Here is a 23,144-nt window from a genome sequence, read left to right as displayed (position 1 = left end):
TTTTTCAACATACGGCTTCCATATCTTGAAGTACAGTACAGGAAACGGGCAAGTATTCATAGATACTGGCTTATAGGCTCATAACTTCAGGAAACTGGACACTGGTAAAACATTCAAGAACATGTGACCCTGGATGCTTCCCCTATAACCCTACCCCACTCAGTGAGTTCTTCATTTTGTAGCAAGCAATGCAGAGTAACCAAGAAATGGAAGGGATGGTGGCCTGTGGCTTGTATTCCAAGATGTGGCATTTACAGGCAAGTCAAAATTCCTCTGATATTAATCGTATAGTACAGGACAAAGGCAGACCATGGGATGTCCACAAGCAATAAATGAGAAGGGTGGACAACTAGGTAAACAGAACTGTGCCAACAGGCTCAAGAAGGGTCAGGACGACGCAACTTCAAAGTGCCGCTGCAAAAACCTTGTGGCCCAAAGCTGCATCTGCAGAAGATTGGACATCCAGCTGGGAGAACCCTAAAGAGGCATGAAGAAAAGACCAGGTGGTGACCCTACACAGCTGGGCTACTGAGGTCTGGTGCCAAAATTCCCAGGATACTCCCACTGATCTGGTGGAATAGGTGCATTAAAGCACAACGGGAGACTTGTGCTTTGAGAGCGTAAGCTCTAGCGGTCAGATTTCAAATGGCTCTATGTCTGGGAAATGAAGAGAGATTTCCTTAGTATGCTTTCATCAAGGGCATAAGGATGGTCCTCACTGAGGTGGAAGACGGAGAGCACCTTGGGAAGAAAGGATAGTCTTGGGCGCAAGACAGCCTGGTCTGTGTGAAGTATTAGGAAGGGCTCTTCAAGGACTGGGTTCAATATGGATGGATCACAGCCATAAATCTGTATAGCACCCTGCGGCTATACACGCATTGCACTAACTGCCAAAATAAGTATCCATGCAGGATCTAGCACTCGAAGCAACATTATAGGCCATCTTCACAGCGTGGGGCCTGGGTATAATGCCCAAGGTTTACCAAGGTTGTGCCGATCCTGATGCATTGCTTCTATTTGTGAAGTTAGAAGGCAGTGAGGAGTTGATTAAAGAACTCGAAGATAAAATAAAGAAAGATGTAAAAAAAATAGTTAACAGTGATTTCTCTGTGAAGGGGGAAGAGGTTCATCACCTTAAAACACTAGCAAAAAACTGAGGATTAACAAAGTGGGGTAGGGTTTTTATTGGGGGGGGGGGGGGGGGGTGCCCAGGGAGTGGGTCTTCGAAAGCCAAGTCAAGCACAGCAATACCACAAAATATGTGAATGACAAAAACATTAAAGTGCTTAGGAAACAGACAGACAATACACAAACGTACCTGTATCCGGTTTAATTCAACCACTGGACCATGCTGGCGGTCTCGTACCATTGTTGCCTGAACAACTTTACGGAATGCAGCTTCCTAGCAAATTGAAATTTCAAAGTCAAGCTAAATTCATAGAAGACTGACCACTTATGTGCGTTACTCTTTTACTTTTTTTACCATTCCAACATGTAGACCTATATCTACAACATTATGGTGCATTTTATTATCATTGGCATACTTTATATTTTACACAGGTGTGGAACTATTAACTCTATAATAGCTTTAATTCCCTTCTATATTATAGTTCTTTTCTATATAACAGATGAGCTTTTTAAGTCTATACTTTGGAAGTTTAGTAATTTAATTTTAAATAGGCTACTTTGCTTTTTAAAATAAAGTCAAGTGGGGGAGGAAAAAAAAAAAAAAAGTATGAATGATTTATGAATTTAACTAAAACATGGTTTATGAAACATTGCTCCATAGGAGTTTACTGTTAATTTTTGCAAGGGATTCCTCTGGCTGTGATATATTAAAAGCTATTATGATTTATCAGTGATCCATTAAGTAGTACCACATCAAAGAATAATTTACAAACTTCTCATTTTACTTCAGCGGAAGATGTAGTTGAAGTCATAAAATGCCACATTTCTATCTAACCCCTTTAAAAAAAAAAAAAAAAAACAATTTTAAAATGTACCCAAAATGTGTACCTGCCTGCAGAAAATATTAATTAATTGGTTACTGCATCGTACCCCTATTTTCCTGCAGCAATATTACTCCTTTGCAACTGACTTAGATGTTTTAAAACTGTTCCTCATGATTTCCTAAATGCTTAGGTCAGTTTGTGTCTCTTTTCATATTTTGAACCTTTCCTCAATTTCAGAGTAATTGTCCTCTAATACAACACCTTCTGCAAGACCTTATAGGTTCTATAGTTCCCTGAACGCCAAGCAATTACTACAAGACATGCCACTTGGTAAGTTTGACATCTTTGTGTTAAAGTTTGTACTTGTTCCAAAAGCTCACTGGCAAACACTAAATGCTTTTTTTCTCCTCTCAGTTTGCACTGGATAGACTGGTGTCTATTCAACCTTACCAACTATAAAACTTTATCCCCTAATGAATCCAGTTTGTTAACTTACTCTACCCTTTAACAAACTCTTTTAACATAACAAATGTGCAATTAATCTTAGTATATCTTGGCAAACTTGGTTGGTTATAGATGTCACTTAGACTAATTAATTTTAATACAAAGCACACCCATCAACAGCATTAAGTGAAGAGGAACACCAGGTACTGTGGATAATGCGACTTCCCCCTTTCTCCCTCTTGGCAGCAGTGGTGCTTGGCTACTCAGACACCCAGCCCTGTAACATGGAGGCAAGGAAAGAGGCCTAAACCCTTGTAAGCTCAGAGTTAATCTTTGAAATTTAAACAGGTTTTAATCTCTTTGCTCCCAGCACTTAAAAAGAGCTGCGGAGGAACAAAAGGAACGCAAGTATGTGTAGCTGCTGGAGCCCCAGTAAAGTTAACTTTTTTTGCTTTGGCCTGCAGAGGCAAAGCACATATTCACTTTAAAGTGGAGTTCCGCTTAAAAAAAAAAAAAAAAGTAAAAAAGTCAGCAGCTACAAATACTGCAGCTGCTGACTTTTAATAATCAGACACTTACCTGTCCCAGGGTCCAGCGATGCGGGTGATCGAAGCCCCGCTCATCTCCCCCTCTGCTCGGTGGCACCGTCATTGTAACTGTGGGTGCCCGACTGTGGCTTCACAGCCGGGCACCCACTGTGCATGCGCGAGCTGCGCCGCGCAGTCATCTGGGACCTGTGACGTGTCCCAGATGACTGCCTAGAGGGAGGGGGAGAGCTGATCTCCCTTCCTGCTCTGAGGGAAGTGAAGTCAGGAGCCCAGGCGCTTAACGAGGCAGACTACGAGGGACCCCCTAGCAACAGGTATTTAGAGGCGAGTAAAAAAATAATAATTTTCTCCAAATGTTTTTTTTTTTTTTTTAACGTACATTAATTTTTTTTTTGGGGGGGTTGAACTCCACTTTAAGTACTAAGGTCTCATCTTCCATTATACCCACAAAAAAAAATTGTCCAATACGTTTGGCTTATTCGCTCAACCTTAGGGGTTTATTTACTAAAGCTGGAGAGTGCAAAATCAGGCTCACTTCTGCATAGAAACCAATCAGCTTCCAGGTTTTATTACCAAAGCTTAAGTGAACAAGCTGAGGTTAGAAGCCGATTGGTTTCAATGCAGAAGTGAACCTGATTTTGCATTCTCCAGATTTAGTAAATAAACCCCCTTCAAGTTTAGCCTCTGGTCCCCTCCATCCTCATAAAAGACAACTCAGATAGACTGGTACATATTTAGAAGTTATTATTTTCAGGTTTGCATTCAAAAGAGCTGACTTACTGATTAAGTATTTTGTGCAAGCTTTGCATCAACACTGTATATAAGTATAATGTGTTTGGCATACTTGTCATTAAAGTATGAATTCTAATGCCCCCCTACACACGATCGCAAATTCCAACAAAATCCATGTTTTTTTTTCCAACGGATGTTGGCTCAAACTTGTCTTGCATATACACGGTCACACAAATGTCGGAAATTCCGATCGCCAAGAACGTGGTGACATACAACACGTACGACGAGCCGAGAAAAATGAAGTTCAATAGCCAGTGCGGCTCTTCTGCTTGATTCCGAGCATACATGGAATTTTTTGCGTCGGAATTGTGTACACACGATCGGAATTTACGACAGCGGATTTTGTTGTCGTAAAATGTAAGATCCAGATCTCAAATTTTGTTTGTCGGAAATTCCGACGGAAAATGTCCTATGGAGCGTACACATGGTCGGAATTTCGGACAACAAACTCCCATCGAACATTTGTTGTCGGAAATTCCGACCGTGTGTACTCGGCATTAGGCTGGCCATAGTGCAAATTTCTTTCCAGCAACCACGAGTTGAAGAAACTAAATTTGCACGATTCCCCTTCCTGCAACCACATGTTGCAGAAAATAAATTTGCATGATTCCCCCATCAACACAGACAGTGCTGACAGGGAAATCAGCGATGGTCCTCTCCCGGCAGGGAAGCCGTTCCCGCTGGGAGAAGACAGTGATCATCGCTAGCGGCTATAGCAGCCGCTTGCGATAATCATAAGCAAATCCAGCAGGCTGGTTGTATCAAAGTTGATCGATCAACTTGGTACAACCAGCCATTCCATTACCGGTTCGAACCTCGGCCGGTTCAGCTTTCGAATCATGTATGACCGGCTTTAGTTATATTGTACACACAGTAAAGGGAACGCTGATTTTTTTTAAATGATTTGAAGATGGGTACATGTAAATAAAAAATCTGAGATATTTTAATAATTTCTGCTTATATTAAATATTGTATGCATAAACTTCATAATCAATAAAAACATTGGTTGAATTTAAATAATATTTTGTATAGAATTTTTGTAGAATAAAGCTCTCTAGGTTTCAGAGGTCATCGGGTACTCCAAAAGAGGCAGGGTCAAGTTTACTAAAAATATTTATTACCACGTCTATTTTAAAACTCATCTCATCGGAAAGATAACCTAGAACATCTCGATCCCAGCACCACTTTTCTAGACCTCTCCCAAAAACTTTGTCCTAAACTGAAGAATATGCTGGTGCTATATAAATAATCATAATACATTTTTAAATATTTTGCCAATCAAATATCCAAAATTTCTAACTGCTCCCCAACCCCCAGTGCTTCATCTAAGTTTACCTTTACTTCATTTGGTAGATCATGTAAATCAGTGGTCATCAACCCTGTCCTCAGGGCCCACTAACAGGCCAGGTTTGCAAGATAACTGAAATACATCACAGGTGATATCATTTGCTGCTCAGTGATTGCAGTATTCTAAGTCTGCATCTCCCCAAGGTAATACAAAAAAACTTGGCCTGTTAGTGGGCCCTGATGACAGGGTTGATGACCACTGATGTATATCACTGGTAAATGGTATTGGTCCCATGCCATGGTGCAATTGTAGCGTTAAAGATATTATGGCATATTTGTACCTTTCCTTGTGATATAAGAATTCCACGGAGAGTGTCAAACCCAACAGAAGGACCATGCCCAGTCTCTTCCAGTCGCCCCTCCAAATCAAACATAGGGATACATGGACAAAACAGTTCAGAGATGTGATGGAGTAACAGCAATCTATTTCTCAGTCCAAGAATTGCAATCTCTTGAAGATGGTTATACTCCATGGGAACCTGTAAAAAGGATAAAGCTTTAACACACTGTTACAGACACAAAACTGTCAGATGTGTAATAAAGGCCCTTACCAGTTTTTATAGAAACTCAAGTCAAAATGAAAAACCAAAAAAAAAAAAAAAAAACAAAACACAACACTTTTCAAGCAGCACTGTACGCTTCTATAAATATATATTACTGTGTTAATTCTAAGGCTATAATTAGCTTTGACTCCTATATCACACCTGTCTAGAAATGTCTGAACACATCCCAAATCTACTTGCCTCCTTTGATAAAAACATGCCACTACTACAGCTAAGGAGAGCAAATCTACACAAGATTCTGTGATAATCAATATGTGACAACAGCCAATGCAGATATTCCTACTGCCAAGCCTGATCAGAAACTTTAGCTGGAATTTAAAGGATGTAGGATCTATGTCTACTGCATGGTTAATATGGACAAGGAATTTCTAAAACATGTATGGGAGAGCATGTGTAGACAATTTAGGACCGCACAGCACCCATGCCGATTATTCACTTTTTGGGTTGTACCAATTGCCGTTTGAGTAAATTTCCAGCAACAGGTTGATGTCAATTAAGTGTTAATGGTCTAGGAAGAAATACTACAAGAAACAGATCTACATTAGAACTCTGGTGAGTCCTTTGTAAAAATGCCATTTTTGCATATTTACAACAGTTTTGAAAGCATATGGGTATACTTGTTAATCACAGGCTAAATTTTATGATGCAAAAAGGGAAGGTCCAATAGCATAAAAAATGAAAAAAAAAAAATGTAGAAAAAGCCATTCTAAAATAAATGCAAAAGAAAGCCATAAAGAAAACATTTATGATCTATTTGCACAAAACACCAATGCTTTATATACTGTTGTATGCAAACTGATTACCTGTGTGGGAAGCTTGCCGGCATTAGCAGGTTTACTGGTGGACCAAGCCAGCGTGTGAGCAGACCCACAAGCTACTCTGTTTATTTTTTTGCCCTGAAGGGCAGCCACAAGGCGAGGTCGCTGAATTGCATTTGTTGTTCCATCACCAAGCTGTCCTTCATCATTATCTCCCCATGTGTATACTTCACCTATATAACAGAAACTATAGTTTTATTACACATATTAATTGTTGCAATACACATTACTCCTCAATATGACTCTTTAAATACAATTCATTATAACTTATTTAATGTAAAAAAAAAAAAAAATAGCAAAAGTGAAAAGGTGCCTTTACTGTGAGTACCAGGCTCAAAGATCAAATGTCTTAATGATGAATTTGTTAGTCCAGCAAGTTGTCTCTTGAAATCGCTTTAAACCGTCTAAATTCAAAATCAGCCTGGCCAGAATCGATCAGATGCTCAACATTTTGTAGCTGCTGATGAAAACACTGTAGCTGGGAATGTTGGAGAATTGATGACAAAAAGTGCAACCTAATCAGCAGTCGCTAACCCAAATAAATTTATTGCGATACTCACTAGATGCAGTCGGCATGCATACCTTGAGATGGCAAGATTCTTTAAAGGCCAAAACCACCTTTAAGATTATTTTACATACATATTTAGGGCTTGTTGACACCATGAGGTGCGTCTCAGCATGCGCACTTTTTTGTGCATTTCCACGCATCATGTTTTAGGGCAGTCCAATAATTTTAAAGGGCTGACTTAACATGAAAAACATACATAAAAAGTGCAGGCACGATTTAAAAAATATTGCAGTAGCATGCGTTCCGGCAGGGCGCGAACATGCTCACGTTTGGCTAGGTGCATGTAGGTGCCATTAAAAATTAATGTTACTTGTACACATCTGCAAAACGCAATGCCCTCTTATGTGGTCCAGGAAAATAAATGATTTTGTGCGCGTTTCCATAATGCACCCGGTGTTCCAAAGAGTGCAACATGGTGGCAAGTGGACTCCCCTCACCCACAAAAAGTTTACATTCATTTCATGCAATCACTGCCAGTGGCTACAGCAGCCAGCAATAACCATTGTATTCTTCCAGCAGGGAAGGTTGTCAGTACTGTTGGCAGAACATAATAGGGCTTGGGGGGTAGTATTCCATCATCAGCACTGACTGGGCTGATGTGGGAATCCTGCTATTTTCTTTCCTTTCACCTGGAAAGGAAAGAAAATTGCATAATCTATGGGCTGCTTAAGTGATCTAAAAAGCAATACTGTATATCTGTACATAAAGGCGGATAAGGAACACACAGAATATTACATATCTCACAGGGTCTATTGCAATAAAAGCATTGCGCTTGCAATAATGGAGAGTTACACCCATAGTCCGCATTTTACTAAAAACACATTTGAAGAACATCTGCTTAGAACAGATGGACCTTTAAGACAATACTGAAGCTGCAAATGGACCTGGTAAATTACTAAACCAATAACATATGGTTTTATGTACCTTGTCGCAATTCCTTAAATTGATGAGAAGGGAACGAACAGATCTTATATACCAGCAGCACAGAATGTCACACAACCAAAATTACTTCAAAATTCCAAGTTAGAGGAAAAAAAAAAAAAGATTTATACCTTGTTAGCCAGCTGTCTGTCAAACATATTTTTTTCCCAATAGAAGGCCAAGTCACAGGTGTGATATCCTGTAATGCTAACTCAAAGTTATTTATAAAACTGGCAAACCTGACTCTGAATTTACTTTGTTAGCGTGATGCATCATAAATAATTCTGAAAAAATAGTGCACATTTATACATGGAAAATCTGTGTGCATATACCTTGATTTAAAGGATATGTGTAGCTTTATATACACCTACACCTTCTATTTGGTTTGCAGGAAATAAGGATGGCACAGGGATTATCTGGCCCATCCATTATATAAATAATGGATGGGTCAGATAGTCCCTGTGCCATCCTTATTTCCTGCAAACCAGATAGCAAGGTGAAGGTGTATGCAAAGAGATAGATATCTATATATATAGATATCTATCTATATCTATATATATATATATATATATATATATATATATATATATATATATATATATATATATATATATATATATATATATATCTATATCTCTATATCTCTATCTATCTCACACACACATTACATACATATATAAACACACACACACAGTTGTGCTCATAAGTTTACATACCCTGGCAGAATATGATTTCTTGGCCATTTTTCAGAGAATATGATTATAAAAACTTTTTTCACTCATGGTTAGTGTTTGGCTGAAGCCATTTATTATCAACTAACTGTGTTTACTCTTTTTATATCATAACAACAACAGAAATTACCCAAATGACCCTGATCAAAAGTTTACATACTCCAGTTCTTAATACCGTGTACTGCCCCCTTTAAAATCAATGACAGCTTGAAGTCTTTTGTGGTATTTGTGGATGAGGATCTTCTCAGATGGTAAAGTTGCCCATTGCTCTGGGCAAAAAGCCTAAAGTTTCTGTAAAATTCTTGGGCTGTCTTGCATGAACTGCACGTTTGAGATCTCCCCAGAGAGGTCAGGAGATTGAGATGGCCACTCCAGAACCTTCACTTTATTCTGCTGTAGCCAATGACAGGTCGACTTGGCCTTGTGTGTTGGAATGTCCAAGTACGTCCCATGCGCAATTTCCTGACTGATGAATGCAAATGTTCCTCCAGTATTTTTGATAACATACTGCAGTCATCTTGCCATCAATTTTGACCAAATTTCCTGTGCCTTTGTAGCTCACACATCCCTAAATCAGCAGCGATTCAGCTCAGTGTTTCACAGTAGGAATGGTGTACCTTTCATCATAGGCCTTGTTGATTCCTCTCCAAAAAAAACGTTTATGGTTGTGGCCAAAAAGCTCAATTTTGGTCTAATCACTCCAAATGACTTTGTGCCAGAAGGTTTGAGGCTCGTCTCTGTGCTGTTTAGCGCATTGTAAGCATCTGGTTGTGGCCAAAAAGCTAAATTTTGGTCTCATTACTCCAAATGACTTTGTGCCAGAAAGTTTGAGGCTCGTCTCTGTGCTGTTTGGCGTACTGTAAGCATCTGGTTGTGGCCAAAAAGCTCAATTTTGGTCTCATTACTCCAAATGACTGTCAGAAGGTTTGAGACTTTTTTCTGGTGACTCGACCATGCAGCCCATCTTTCTTCAAGTGCCTCCTTATTGTGCATCTTGAAACAGCCACACCACACGTTTTCAGAGAATCTGGTATTTCACCTGAAGTTATTTGTGGATTTTTCTTTGCATCTTGAACAATTATCCTGGAAGTTGTGGCTGAACTTATAGTTGGTCTACCTGACCGTGGTTTGGTTTCAACAGAACCCCTCATTTTCCACTTCTTAAATAGTTTGAACACGGTTGATTGGCATTCTCAATTCCTTGGATATCTTTTTATATCCCTTTCCTGTTTTATATAGTTCAACTACCTTTTCTCGCAGATCCTTTGAGAATTCTTTTGCTTTCCCCATGACTCAGAATCCAGAAACGTCAGTACAGCACTGGATGAAAGATGCAAGGGTCTGTCAGGAGTCCAGAAACTTAGTGACCTTTTATACACACACACTAATTACAAGCACACAGATAACAGGTTATGATGGTTACCTTCAAAAGGGTTGTAAACCCTTTTTTTTTTTTTTTTAAATAAACAAACATGTCATACTTACCTCCACTGTGCAGTTAGTTTTGCACAGAGTGGCCCCACGGCGGCGCTGGTAGCTCCTCCCCGCATTGTGTCCACGTTGGAGAAGCGCTCTCCTTGGAGGACACTCATGCGGGCGCGCTCTTGAGTCCTGCTTTTGCGTGTATTCACACAGAAAGAAAACTCCTTCACCCCCCACGTCATTGGATTTGACTGACAGCAGCGGGAGTCAATGGCTGTGCTGCTGTCAATCTATCCAATCAGGACACGAGACAACAGCTAGAGCTGGTGTGCTCATTCTCGGCCGGAGAAAGCGTTCAGGTAATTAAAACAGGGGGGTGGGTTTGGGGGGCTGCAGCACCACAGAAGGTTTTTCACCTCAATGCATAGAATGCATTGAGGTGAAAAACCATGAGGTTTTACAATTTAATAGCAATTCAAACCCATTTGTGTCAACTTGTGTGCATGTTATCAGGCCAAAATCACCAGGGTATATAAACTTTTGATCAGGGTCATTTGGGTAGTTTCTGTTGCCATTATGATTTAAAAAATGAGTAAACACAGTTGATCAATAAATGGCTTCAGCCAAACACTAACCAAGATTTTGAAAAGTTTTTGTTTTATCATAGATATTCTCTGAAAAATGGCCAAGAAATCATACATTCTGCCAGAGTATGTAAACTTATGAGCACACACATACATACACACATATATAATACACATACACTGTATCTCACAAAAGTGAGTACACGCCTCACATTTTTGTAAATATTTTATTATATCTTTTCATGTGACAACACTGAAGAAATGACACTTTGCTACAATGTAAAAGTAGTGAGTGTACAGCTTGTATAACAGTGTAAATATGCTGTTCCCTCAAAATAACAACACACAGCCATTAATGTCTAAACCGCTGACAACAAAAGTGAGTACACCCCTAAGTGAAAATGTCCAAATTGGGCCCAAAGGGTCAATATTTTGTGTGGGCATTATTTTCCATCATTGCCTTAACCCTCTTGGGCATGAAGTTCACCAGAGCTTCACAGGTTGCCACTGGAGTCCTTTTTTACTCCTCCATGATGACATCACGGAGCTAGTGGATGTTAGAGACCTTGCGTTCCTCCACCTTCCGTTTGAGGATGCCCCACAGATGCTCAATAGGGTTTAGGTCTGGAGACATGCTTGGCCAGTCCATCACCTTTACCCTCAGCTTCTTTAGTAAGGCAGTGCTCGTCTTGGAGGTGTGTTTGGGGTCGTTATGTTTGAATACTGCCCTGCGGCCCAGTCTACGAAGGGAGGGGATCATGCTCTGCTTCAGTATGTCACAGTACATGTTGGTATTCATGGTTCCCTCAATGAACTGTAGCTCCCCAGTGTTGGCAGCACTAAATGCAGCCCCAGACCATGACACTCCCACAACCATGCTTGACTGTAGGCAAGACACACTTGTCTTTGTACTCCTCAACTGGTTGCTGCCAAACACGCTTGACACCATCTGAACCAAGTAAGTTTATCTTGTTCTCATCAGACCACAGGACATGGTTCCAGTAATCCATGTCCTTAATCTTCTTGTCTTCAGCAAACTGTTTGAATGCGGTCTTGTGCATCATCTTTAGAAGAGGCTTTCTTCTGGGACGACAGCCATGCAGAGCAATTTGATGCAGTGTGCGGCGTATGGTCTGAGCACCGACAGGCTGACCCCACCCCCCCACCTCTTTAACCTCTGCAGCAATGCTCATACGTCCATTTCCCAAAGACAACCTCTGGATATGACGCTAAGCACGTGCATTCAACTTCTTTGGTTGACTATGGCGAGGCCTGTTCTGAGTGGAACCTGTCCTGTTAAACCGCTGTATGGTCTTGGCCTCCGTGCTGCAGCTCAGTTTCAGGGTCTTGGCAATCATCTTATAGCCTAGGCCATCTTTATGTAGAACAATTCTTTTTTTCAGATCCTCAGAGAGTTCTTTGCCATGAGTTGTCATGTTGAACTTCCAGTGATCAGTATGAGACAGTGAGAGCGATGACACCAAATTTAACACACCTGAGACCTTGTGGCTAATTGGGACCAATTTGGATATTTTCACTTAGGGGTGTACTCACTTTTGTTGCCAGTGGTTTAGACATTAATGGCTGCGTGTTAAGTTATTCTGAGGGGACAACAAATTTACACTGTTATACAAGCTGTACACTTACTACTTTACATTGTAGCAAAGTGTAATTTCTTCAGTGTTGTCACATGAAAAGCTATAATACAAATATTTACAAAAATGTGAGGGGTGTACTCACTTTTGTGAGATACTGTATATAGTTACATAGTAGGCGAGGTTGAAAAAAGACACAAGTCCATCCTATGTCTGTGATTTTATGTCAGTATTACATTGGATATCCCTGAATGTTGTGGTGATTCAGGTGCCTATCTAAAAAGTTTTTTTAAATTACCGTATTTATCGGCGTATAACATGCACCGGCGTATAACACGCACCCCAATTTAGGAGGGAATTTTAAGGGAAAAAAACTTTTAGGAGGGAAGTTGAAGGGAAAAAAAACTTACATTTAAATGCCCATCAGTGCAGCCATGTCAGTGCAGCCATGTCAGTGCAGCCATCCCCAGTGCAGCCTTGCCCCAGTGCAGCCTTCAAACCTCTATCCCAGCTAACCTGGGCTTCAAAATCGCCGACCGCGATTTGAAAATGGCGCCGAAATACACAGAGCCGGTCCTCGGCTCTTCCCGGCGGCTCTCGTTCACTTTCGGCTCCACTCGTAGTCCCGAGCGGAGCTATCCGAACCTAGCCGAGTAGGTTCGGATAGCTCCGCTCGGGACTACGAGTGGAGCCGAAAGTGAACGAGAGCCGCCGGAAAGAGCCGAGGACCGGCTCTGTGTATTTCGGCGCCGGCGGCGCCATTTTCAAATCGCGGTCGGCGATTTTGAAGAATTGACAGCTCAGGATCGCAGGGGATCGGCGTATAACACGCACCTGCGATTTTCCCCTGATTTTCAGGGGAAAAAAGTGCGTGTTATACGCCGATAAATACGGTATCGATGCTCCCCACTGAAACCACTGTTTGTGGAAGAGAATTCCACATCCTAACCACTCTTACAGTAAAGAACCCTCTCTGCAGCTTTTCTTCTAATTTTAGTGAATGGCCGCATGTCTTATTAAATTCCATTTTCGCGGAAAAGCTTTATCCCTATAGTGGGGTCACCAGTGCGGTATTTGTACACTGAAATCATATCCCCTTCTCAAGTGTCTCCTCTCCAGGGAGAACAAGTTCAGTGCTTGTAACCTTTCCTCATAACCAAGGTCCTCCTGTCTCTATTAGTTTTGTTGCTCTTCTCTGGACTCTCTCCAGTTCCAGCACATCTCTCCTGAGGACTGGTGCCCAGAACTGGACAGCATACTAAAGGTGTGGCTGGACCAGAGTCCTGTAGAGTGGGAGAATTATCGTTTTATCTCCGGAGTTAATCCCCTTTTTAAGGCATGCCAATATTCTGTTTGCTTTGCTTGCAGCAGCTTGGCATTGCATGCCATTGCTGCGCCTGTCATCCATTAGGACCCGCAGGTCCTTTTCTATCCTAGATTCCCCCAGAGGTTCTCCCCCTAGTGAGTAGATTGCATTCATATTTCTGCAACCCAAATGCATTATTTTACATTTTTCTACATTAAACCTCATTTGCCATGTAGTTGCCCACCCCATTATTTGTTCAGATCTTTGTGCAAGGTTTCCACAGCCTGCAGATAAGTTATTGCCCTGCTTAGCTTAGTGTCGTCTGCAAATAGAGATTAAGCTGTTTATCCCATCCTTCAGATAGTTTATGAATAAATTAAATAGGATTGGTCCCAGGACAGAACCCTGGGGGACCCCACTTTCCACCCGGACCATTCCGAGTACTCCCTATTTATCACTACCCTCTGAACTCGCCCCTGTAGCCAGTTTTCAATCTATGTACTCACCCTATGGTCCATGCCAACAGACCTTAAAAAAAAAAAAAAGCAGATAATCACTACTGTAAGGGGTTCATTTTTTTACTGTAGAACTGTGAAAGTAACATATACAGTAGTGATTATTTGCTCTTTTTGTACTATAAAAGGCTTGTTTTAGTTTTTTTTAACCCCATTATGTTACTGGCCGATTAATCGATTATGAAAATATTAATCGATTAATTTCATAATCGATTAATCGATTAGTTGTTTCAGCCCTAGTAGACTGTCAGTAAAAATTAGGAACAATGGTTCCTTAAGGATCCTCGGATGCAAGCCGTCTGGTCCTGGTGATTTATTAATGTTAAGTTTTTCAAGTCGATTTCTAATTCTGTCCTCTGTTAGCCATGAGGGTGCTTCCTGTGACATGTCATGAGGATAAACATTGCCTTTTGTGTTCTATCTCAGCCGCCCTGATTGTACCCTTACATTTCTTGTTGCATTCTTTGTAAGATTGGAATGCTGATGATCCTTCAGCCTTGTATTTTTTGAAGGCCTTCTCCATTGCTTTTATATGCATTTTTACACTGGAGTTAAGCCGCCCAGGACTTTTATTAGCCCTTTTAAATTTATTTCCCTTTGGGATGCACTGGCTATTGCACCTATTTAATATGCTCTTAAAGCATACCCATTTTTCCTCCGTGTTCTTTGTTCCTAAGATTTTATCCCAATTATTATCCTCTAGCAAGGATAGTTGTTTAGGGAAGTTGGACATTTTGAAATTCATTGCCTTTGTATTCCCCTTATGTTTTCCCATTTGTGTGATGTATACTAAAACTAATTCGCCTGTGATCACGGTTTCCTAAATTACCCTGTATTTCCACATCCGTAATCAGGTCTGTATTGTTGGTAATCAGTAGGTCTAGTAACGCTTCGTTTCTAGTTGGTGCATTTACCATCTGACCCATAAAATTGTCCCACAAAACATTTAGGAACTGGCGAGCCTTAGGTGAATACGCAGTTCCTTCCACCCAGTCTGCCTGGATAATTAAAATCCCCCATTATAATGATACTTCCCATTCTTGCCGCTACTTCCAGTATTACTTTCCCCTTAGTTTCCTCCCTTTGGAGCTCTACCCATTTGGATTCCATCTCCTTCCTTGCTCCCTTGGTGATGTCATCTCTCACATTCACTTGTACATCATTTTTGAGATTGACATGGAAATTTATAGAAAGGCAACTCCTATCCTCATATTGATTAGTGGTTCCTCCTACTGCAGTAGGGAACAGACACAGAAGATACACTCTGCATCTTTCCAAATAACTGTTCTGCTTTATTATGACGCAAATGAAGGTTTTTATACACACGATTACGTAGGTATCACATTAATATTACAATTCTATTTTTATGGTAACAAGGGGCATAACATAGACAGGCTAATTCTAATCAGTACTCGAAAGAATGCAAACATTTAATGAAAACATTATTAGTGCCATGTGCACAGTGAGGGCAGTGTGCAATACATACAAAATAGAATACAAATATATACAGAACTTACAAATTTCCTTTATAATATACAGGCATACCCCTCCCCCTTTTTTACCCTCTCTATCCCTATGATATAGGGAATACCCTTGAATGGTTGCCAGCCAATCATGAGAGCTGTCAAATCAAGTCTCTGTAACTCCTACAAAATCTAAATCCTCCTCGTACAACAGTAGCTCTAGTTCTCCCATCTTGTCCGCCAGACTCCTGGGATTGGTGAACATGCCACGTAGTTAAGACCGGTCGCATACTATCTCCTTATTGTGTGCTCTGGGGTTGCAAATAGGACTTGTTACTATGCTTACCTCGGGCTTAGGTGCTTTAGTCAACCTACCACTAAAGCCTAATGCCCCCAATACTACCCTCTAGAATATGTTGCACACTGGCTATCTCTACCTCCACCCCCCCTTCCCCTAGTTTAAAAGCCCCTTCAAACTTTCGGCCATCTTCACTCCCAGCAGATCTGCACCTTCTATAGAGCTGGTAAACAAGACGTCTGAGAAGTCGGCCCAGTTCTCCAGGAACCCAAACCCCTCCTTTCTACACCAGCTCCTCAGCCACTTCATTACTTCCCTAATCTCCCTCTGCCTTTCTGGTGTGGCTCGAGGTACCGGTAGTATTTCTGAGAATACTACCTTGGAGGTCCTTTTTTCCAATTTAGCGCCTAAGTCCATAAAATAGTTTTTTAGGACACTCCATCTTCCTCTGACTTTGTCATTGGTGCCAAAGTGCACCATGACAGCTGGGTCTTCCCCAGCCGCTCCCAGTAATCTATCCACCAGATCCGTGATGTGCCGAACCTGAGCACCCAGTAGACAACATACAGTTCGGTGCTTCAGGTCTTTGTGACAGATTGCCCTGTCTGTCCTTCTAAGAATTGAGTCCCCTACCACCAGAATCTGAATTTCCTTTCCCTTGGCTCTACTCCCACCCTCACTGGAGGAGTTATTCCCTTGGCAGCTAGGGGAGTCACTCAGCTCCAGCAGTGCTGGACCCTGACTGGTTTTCCCAATGTCAATCAACAGGACGTACTTATTGGGATGTTCCAGCCCAGGGCTGGCCTCCCTGGCACTTTCCCCTCTACCCTTTCTGGGACTGAAGAAGGATCACTGGCTGGAGAAGAGGTGAGCTGGGACATCCTGATGCAGCAGGAGGAAGTGGAAGAAGACCCCTGGGAAGAGGATCCAGAGTATATCAGCGTCATCTCCGGCGGAGCCGAGGTGCCGGCGAAGAGGAGGCAATTCTGCACGCAGAAGGCACCACCCACCCCCACCTCACAGATTCGCTGAAAGTGCTGGGCGGTCACAGCCATGCAGGCACCAAGCTGCGGGAAGAAGAGCCGCCTCATGGCAGCCATCTTGCCAAAGACCAGAAGAGGAGTCACCTAGGCAATCAAGGGAGCCAGAAGACGCCAGAATCACTGGCATATCGGTCACTAGCTCATCCAGACCCCTGCAATTTGCAACAAGGTGGCCTCAACATCTCAGGGGTCTGTGCCCATTCACAGCAGCAAGCAGATGTCCAGGGGAATCTTGGTAATGGTGAGTGGTCATCCATACAATTGGTGGCTAATCTTACTAATCTGTTGTTCAGATTAACTCAGGAATTGATAGCAGAAATCAGGCTAGTGAGGCTGATGCAGCACATTGACATAATTTTGGCGGTGTACAAAAAATTTCAGAGGTAGAGCATGGTTTTCGATGTATTCCAACCAAAACTCGCTGTTCATCCTACTCTAAGATGGGGGATTAAAAAGAGGTTGGTTTAAGGATAAATTCCCCCCCCCCCTCAACCATCAGCATGCATTAAGCAGCCAGCCAATGTGGTAAGCTGAGATTTCACAATATAATTGTACATGTTGGGTAAGTAACATACAGCATAATATTATGAACACCAAAGAATGTATAGAGATAAAAGCATTGCGATTGCAATTATGGAGAGTTACGCCCACAGTGTGCAATTTACTGAAAAACATTTTTAAGAACACAGGGACCTTTAAAATAATACTGAAGCTGTAAATGGACTAAATGACTAAAGCAATAACCTATGCTTTTAAGTACCTTGTCACCATTTCTTAAACTGATGAGAAGGGAAAGAACAGACAAAAAAAAAAAACAACCCAGAAGTTATACCTTGTTAGCCAGCAGTCTGTCAAACAACAGAAGACCAAATCACAGGTGTGATATTCTGTAGTGCTCAACTCAAAATAATTTTAAAAAATGGCAAACCTTCAAGACCCTGAGTTCACTTTGTTTGCCTGATACATCATAAACGATTCTGAAAAAATAGCACACATTTATACATGTAAAATCTGTGTGCATATCTCTTAATCTATGAGATAATGCTGGCTATATGTAGTTAGTTTTTTTTCACTCAGCCAGTGGGGTTGAGGTGGATGAAAGTCTCCCATCCCTGACAGGACCTTGTATTATAAACAGTGGCTACCACTGCTGTAGCAATACACTGATCAGTGGCTGCAGCTGCTGATCTACAACTTTACAACATGTCCCTTTGACAAAAACTAATCAACTAAGATAGACTCCTGTTGAACAGGAATTGCCACACATTGGTGAAAATTCGGAGGGTTCAGCAGCGTATAGCCAGTTTAAGGGCACTTTGAGTAAATGTGTGTGTTTTAAAAAAATAAAAATAAAAAAAATAATAGGGACTCAACATATTGACCTGTAAGGTGGTTAGAACAAGCGCTACAGGAAATTAGTTGGGTGTACTGTGTATAAATAAAGTGGAGGTTAGTTGTTAGTTGTTCTAGACGCAAAGAAATAATAGCTATACTGTATTACCAGAGGAATTGTGTGACTGTCATACTGAGTCAAATGTTTTTGGCTATATTGCTTTGTGTAAAAATGGGGAGCCCAGAGGGTATCTGATTAATGTACACTGCTCCAAAAAAATTTAAGGAACACTTTTAAAGGTCTCATGCACACTGGACGTTATAAATAGGACAGTACCGTTAGCTGTAGATAGCTGTTGAGTGAGTTTTTCAGCAGTTTAGATTTTTTTTTTTAGCAAACCTATACTCCCATTAAAATCTTATGGCTCAAAAACGCTGATAAACACTGAATAGCCACGTTTTTGCCATTTTTAAGCTGTTTTTTGCGTTTTTTTTTTTTTTTTTTTTTTGAGTTTGAGAGTTTTTCAGCTGAAAAACTCCTCTCAAAACCCCCAGAGCTCTGGGGGGGTTTTCCAGCTAGAAAGCGCCCCTGCCAAAACATCCAGTGTGCATGAGGCCTTAACCAGAGTATAGCATCAAGTCAATTAAACTTCTGGGATACTGATCAGGTCAGTTAAGCAGCAGAGTGGGTTGTTAATTTCATTAACACCAAAGCAGCTGAAACTGATTAACAGGTGCACTAGATAGGCAACCATGAGACGACTCCAAAACAGAAATGGTTTTACAGGTGGAGGCCACTGCCATTTTTTTCCCTACTCCTCTTTTCTGACTGTTTTTCACTAATTTTGCATTTGGCTAGGGTCAGTGTCACTACTGGTAGCATGAGGCGATACATGGACCCTATAGAGGTTGCACAGGAAGTCCAACTCCTCCAGGATGGCACATCAATATGTGCCATTACCAGAAAGTTGTAGAGATTCCAGGAGACAGGCAGTTACTTTAGGAGAGCTGGACAGGGCCGTAGAAGGTCATAAACCCATCAGTAGAACTGGTATCTGCTCCTTTGTGCAAGGAGGAACAGGTTGAGCACTACCAGAGCCCTACAAAATGACCTCCAGCAGGCTATTGGTGTGAATGTCTGACCAAACAATCAGGAATAAGACTTCATGAGGGCCCAACATCCTCTAGTGGGCCCTGTGCTCACTGGCCGGCATCATGGAGCTCGACTGGCATTTGCCATTGAACACCAGAATTGGCAGGTCCGCCACTGATGCCCTGTGCTTTTCACAGATGAGAATAGGTTCACCCTGAGCACATGTTACAGATGTGAAAAGATCTGGAGAAGCCGTAGAAAACGTTATGCTGCTTTTATCATTGTTCAGCATGACCAGTTTGGTGGTGGGTCAGTGATGGTCTGGGGAGGCATATCCATGGAGGGATGCACAGACCTCTACAGGCTAGAAAATTGCACCCTGACTGCCATTAGGTATCGAGATGAAATCCTTGGACCCAATGTCATACCCTACGCTGGTGCAGTGGGTCCTGGGTTCCTCCTGGTGAATGACAATGCCCAGCCTCATGTGGCGAGAGTATGCAGAAATTTCCTGGGGGATGAAAGAATGGATACCACTGAATAGCCCCCATGCTCACCTGACCTAAATCCAATAGAACACCTCTGGGACATTATGTTTCGGTCCATCCAACGCCGCCATGTTGCACCTCAGTCTGTTCAGGAGCTCAATGATGCCCTGGGTCCAGAGCTGGGAGGAAATACCCCAAGATACATCCATCGTCTCATTAGGAGCATGCCCTGACGTGGTCAGGCATGCATACAAGCACGTGGGGGACATACAAACTATTGAGTACCAATTTAAGTTGCTGCAATGAAATTTCAGCAAAATGGACTAGCCTGCTGCATCATTTTTTCACTTTGATTTTCGGGGTGTCTTTGAATTCAGCCCTCTGTAGGTTGAATATTTTCATTTCCATCAAACGCCGTGGCATCCTTTCGTTCCTAACACATTACCCAGTACATATCAGTATAGATTTCCAGAATGATATTTTTCCCCATTGAGATCTGATATGTTTTCAAAGTGTTCCTTTATTTTATTTTGAGCAGTGTATATATTATACACTGCTCAAAAAAATAAAGGACCACTTTGAAAACACATCTGTAGAAATCCACTGCACAGAGCAGGCAAGTATGACATGTTTGTTATTTTTATAGGAAAAAAAATGAGATTTTACAATCCTTTTAAATAAACCTAAATCCCTGCACCGCTTCTCTTTTCTGACAACTTCTCTGGCTACTGTTAATATCTAAAGGGGGAGTCTTGGCTGCTTTAATTAGTGGTTGTACTTTAAGCTAGGGAATATTAAAAGTGTATTGCCTAAAATGTATCCCAAAAAAAAAGGGGCCTGTGCGAGGATACGTGAAGATCAGTATAGGGATTATGTAAACAGTTCATTTATTTCACATTTAGGGTTTTAAAAACACAAATTTAATCTAGAAGATGGCAACACATGCAAACGGCATCTCAAAGCATTATTCATCACAAAGGGTGATAAAATACCTGGGTGGCTCATATTACTTTATACACTTTCATACAATCCCCCAATATCTTTTGGATCAAGGCAAAGATCCAGCTTCCAATCAGTCATGTGAACTGCAGTGGCAAGCATGGTAAAACTACAAGATGAATAGCCCTGCTGGATTACTAGAAGCAGTACTGAGATTTTATACAGAGGGAGAGACCTTGACAAAATATTGGTAGACTAAAGCACCAATAAAAACGACTTTATCCTCAGGGAACAAGTAATAAGACTAGCCATAGCCACTGTGAAATTGGCTATAAAACTCAGGATCAGACAGCCTTGTTTTATAGTGAGGAAGCTACTACTTCTAAAAAAAACAAACATTCTCAGTCTAGTATACATTGGAAAACAAAATATATTTCAGAGCTTTTCATGCATAGAAAACAATGTAGCTTACCATCTTCTGTGCAGCACACACAGTGTAATGACCCTGTGGCAATTGCAATAACTTTCTTCCCCTGAAGACCCTGAACTTGGCGTGGCCTCCTTACATGATCATCTGAACCATGACCCAGACGATGGTAGTCCCCTTTTCCCCTGTATATAAACAATGTTAAGCAAAAGAACTCCAATGGGATGCAAACATCAAGATGGTTGGATTACTAAAAATAATCGCAAATATGTCACAATAGCAAATACATACAGCACCAACTACACGGATGGAGTCATTTTTCCCAGTAAAGCAAGGTATATGTATTAGGAATAATGGATTCACAAACAGAAAACATGTTTTCAACATAAAATTTAATTATCACAACAGGCTCTGTATATATTCATTCTGCTATGCAGGCTGTTTCTTTGGTCATGACAGCCGTTACAACAGCAATTACCCGCTTTTGAAAAATGCTGGTATCTGAATGGCTGCTATGGGTACCACACATTTTAAATATACATTACTGTATGAAAAACAAGTAAAACAACATACCACGTGTAGACAGCACCTGACTTGGTGAGCGCCACAGAGAACTGAGAGCCACATTCAACTTTGGTAACACCGAGCCCAGTCAGTGAATCAATCTGAAAAAGAAAAAAAAAAATTAAATACCATATCGAATTCAAGTTAACAGATCTAACAAAAAGTTATCAAAACAACTAGCAAACTGACTTCCATTTACATACAAAACTATCATTTCATCCGGTTATTCATTCATTAGAAAACAATAAAAAAAAAGATTTGTAAATGGAAACCATTAAAAGACAAAGAAATAATTTAACCGTCAGGTTATATTGTGACCCCAAACCGAAATTGTGAATGTTGCACAGGCTGTAGGAATCCTAATCAATAAAGCCAACCACTGAGAGTGCAGGATAGGACAGAGCTCTTCCAGGCAGCAATGTACCGGGAAGAAAATGTCCACATGGTCTGCACATCTATGCAAACCAGGGGGCTTGTCCTGGTTGAAGCCCAGGCGAAGGCAGTTATACTTTCTTACCTGAGATTTTACATAGAATTCCAGGATGTTGACTGGGAGGGTGATACTGTGATGACAACCAAATCCCCTGCACAGACATGTGCCTAAGACTCCTCCCCAGCCTGACAGGCGGGCATCCATTGTGAGGACCACTGAAAAATTACAAAGAAATGACTTCCTCTATTCCAGAACTGGATTCCTGAGCAACCAGTCACAATGCCAAATAAATCAGACTGTCTAGGGATTTGTTTGACTAGTCCCAAAATGACAGAAAGTTGCATTTTAGAATTCTGGAGTAAAACTAGACAAATGGGACTGCCTTGAAGGAGGCAAATATCATGCACAAGACTCTTGTGCTAAAATCGGTGAGTTGGGCAACTGCTGGACTCGGAGCTCAAGTCTAAAGTTTCTCCAGTAGAAATAGTCTTGACATGGAGGGTGCAGAAGAGCATGTTTAACAGATGAACAGGTAGAAGACATTGCAGGTTTTCCCTCCACAATGGAAGAGGGGTGCACTTTCTAACAGTAGCATCCTTGATAATATAGAGTAGATTCAGAGAGATGTTGTCCCTCGACAGCTATGCAAAACAGTCCCACACTTTAACCAAAGTGTTCTACGCATGTTTACCATCAGGAGTCATGTAAAAGATAAGCGGAGAAGCAAGGCATTGAATCACAGCATTCCGATTACTTCTAAGAGATTTTTGACCAGTCGACCATGGTTTGGCACAGTAAAGTTACAGCTGAAATGGGATGGAGCAGCAACTGCCAGCAAGAGCAGAGTTTTTAAAGAGGACGTCCAAGTGCTTATCAGTTGGGTTCTTAAAGACAGATACATCCTCTACTGGTATGGTAGTGGCTTTTTTAAGAGGGGACACTGCTGGATCCACAGGAG

The 23,144-nt window shown here is 41.3% G+C and overlaps 1 protein-coding gene across 7 annotated transcripts in view; it reads right to left on the bottom strand.

Annotated features, from left to right (window-relative positions):
- The window catches only part of HERC2 (HECT and RLD domain containing E3 ubiquitin protein ligase 2), a 287,985-nt gene that overhangs the window by 31,764 nt on the left and 233,077 nt on the right, over nucleotides 1-23,144 (bottom strand). For all 7 annotated transcript variants that reach the window (XM_073614619.1, XM_073614626.1, XM_073614620.1 and 4 more), the window contains 5 exons: nucleotides 21,763-21,854; nucleotides 21,235-21,374; nucleotides 6,450-6,637; nucleotides 5,365-5,562; nucleotides 1,319-1,402 (listed from right to left, as the gene is read on the bottom strand). In XM_073614619.1, coding sequence (XP_073470720.1) covers nucleotides 1,319-1,402; nucleotides 5,365-5,562; nucleotides 6,450-6,637; nucleotides 21,235-21,374; nucleotides 21,763-21,854 — 702 coding nt within the window. The remainder of the gene's footprint in view (nucleotides 1-1,318; nucleotides 1,403-5,364; nucleotides 5,563-6,449; nucleotides 6,638-21,234; nucleotides 21,375-21,762; nucleotides 21,855-23,144) is intronic.

The sequence above is a fragment of the Aquarana catesbeiana genome, linkage group LG02 (genome assembly GCF_042186555.1).
Source record: "Aquarana catesbeiana isolate 2022-GZ linkage group LG02, ASM4218655v1, whole genome shotgun sequence".
NCBI lineage: Eukaryota > Metazoa > Chordata > Amphibia > Anura > Ranidae > Aquarana > Aquarana catesbeiana.
The sequence above is the reverse complement of the archived record's forward strand: the minus strand, read 5'-3'. Positions and strand labels throughout refer to the sequence as shown.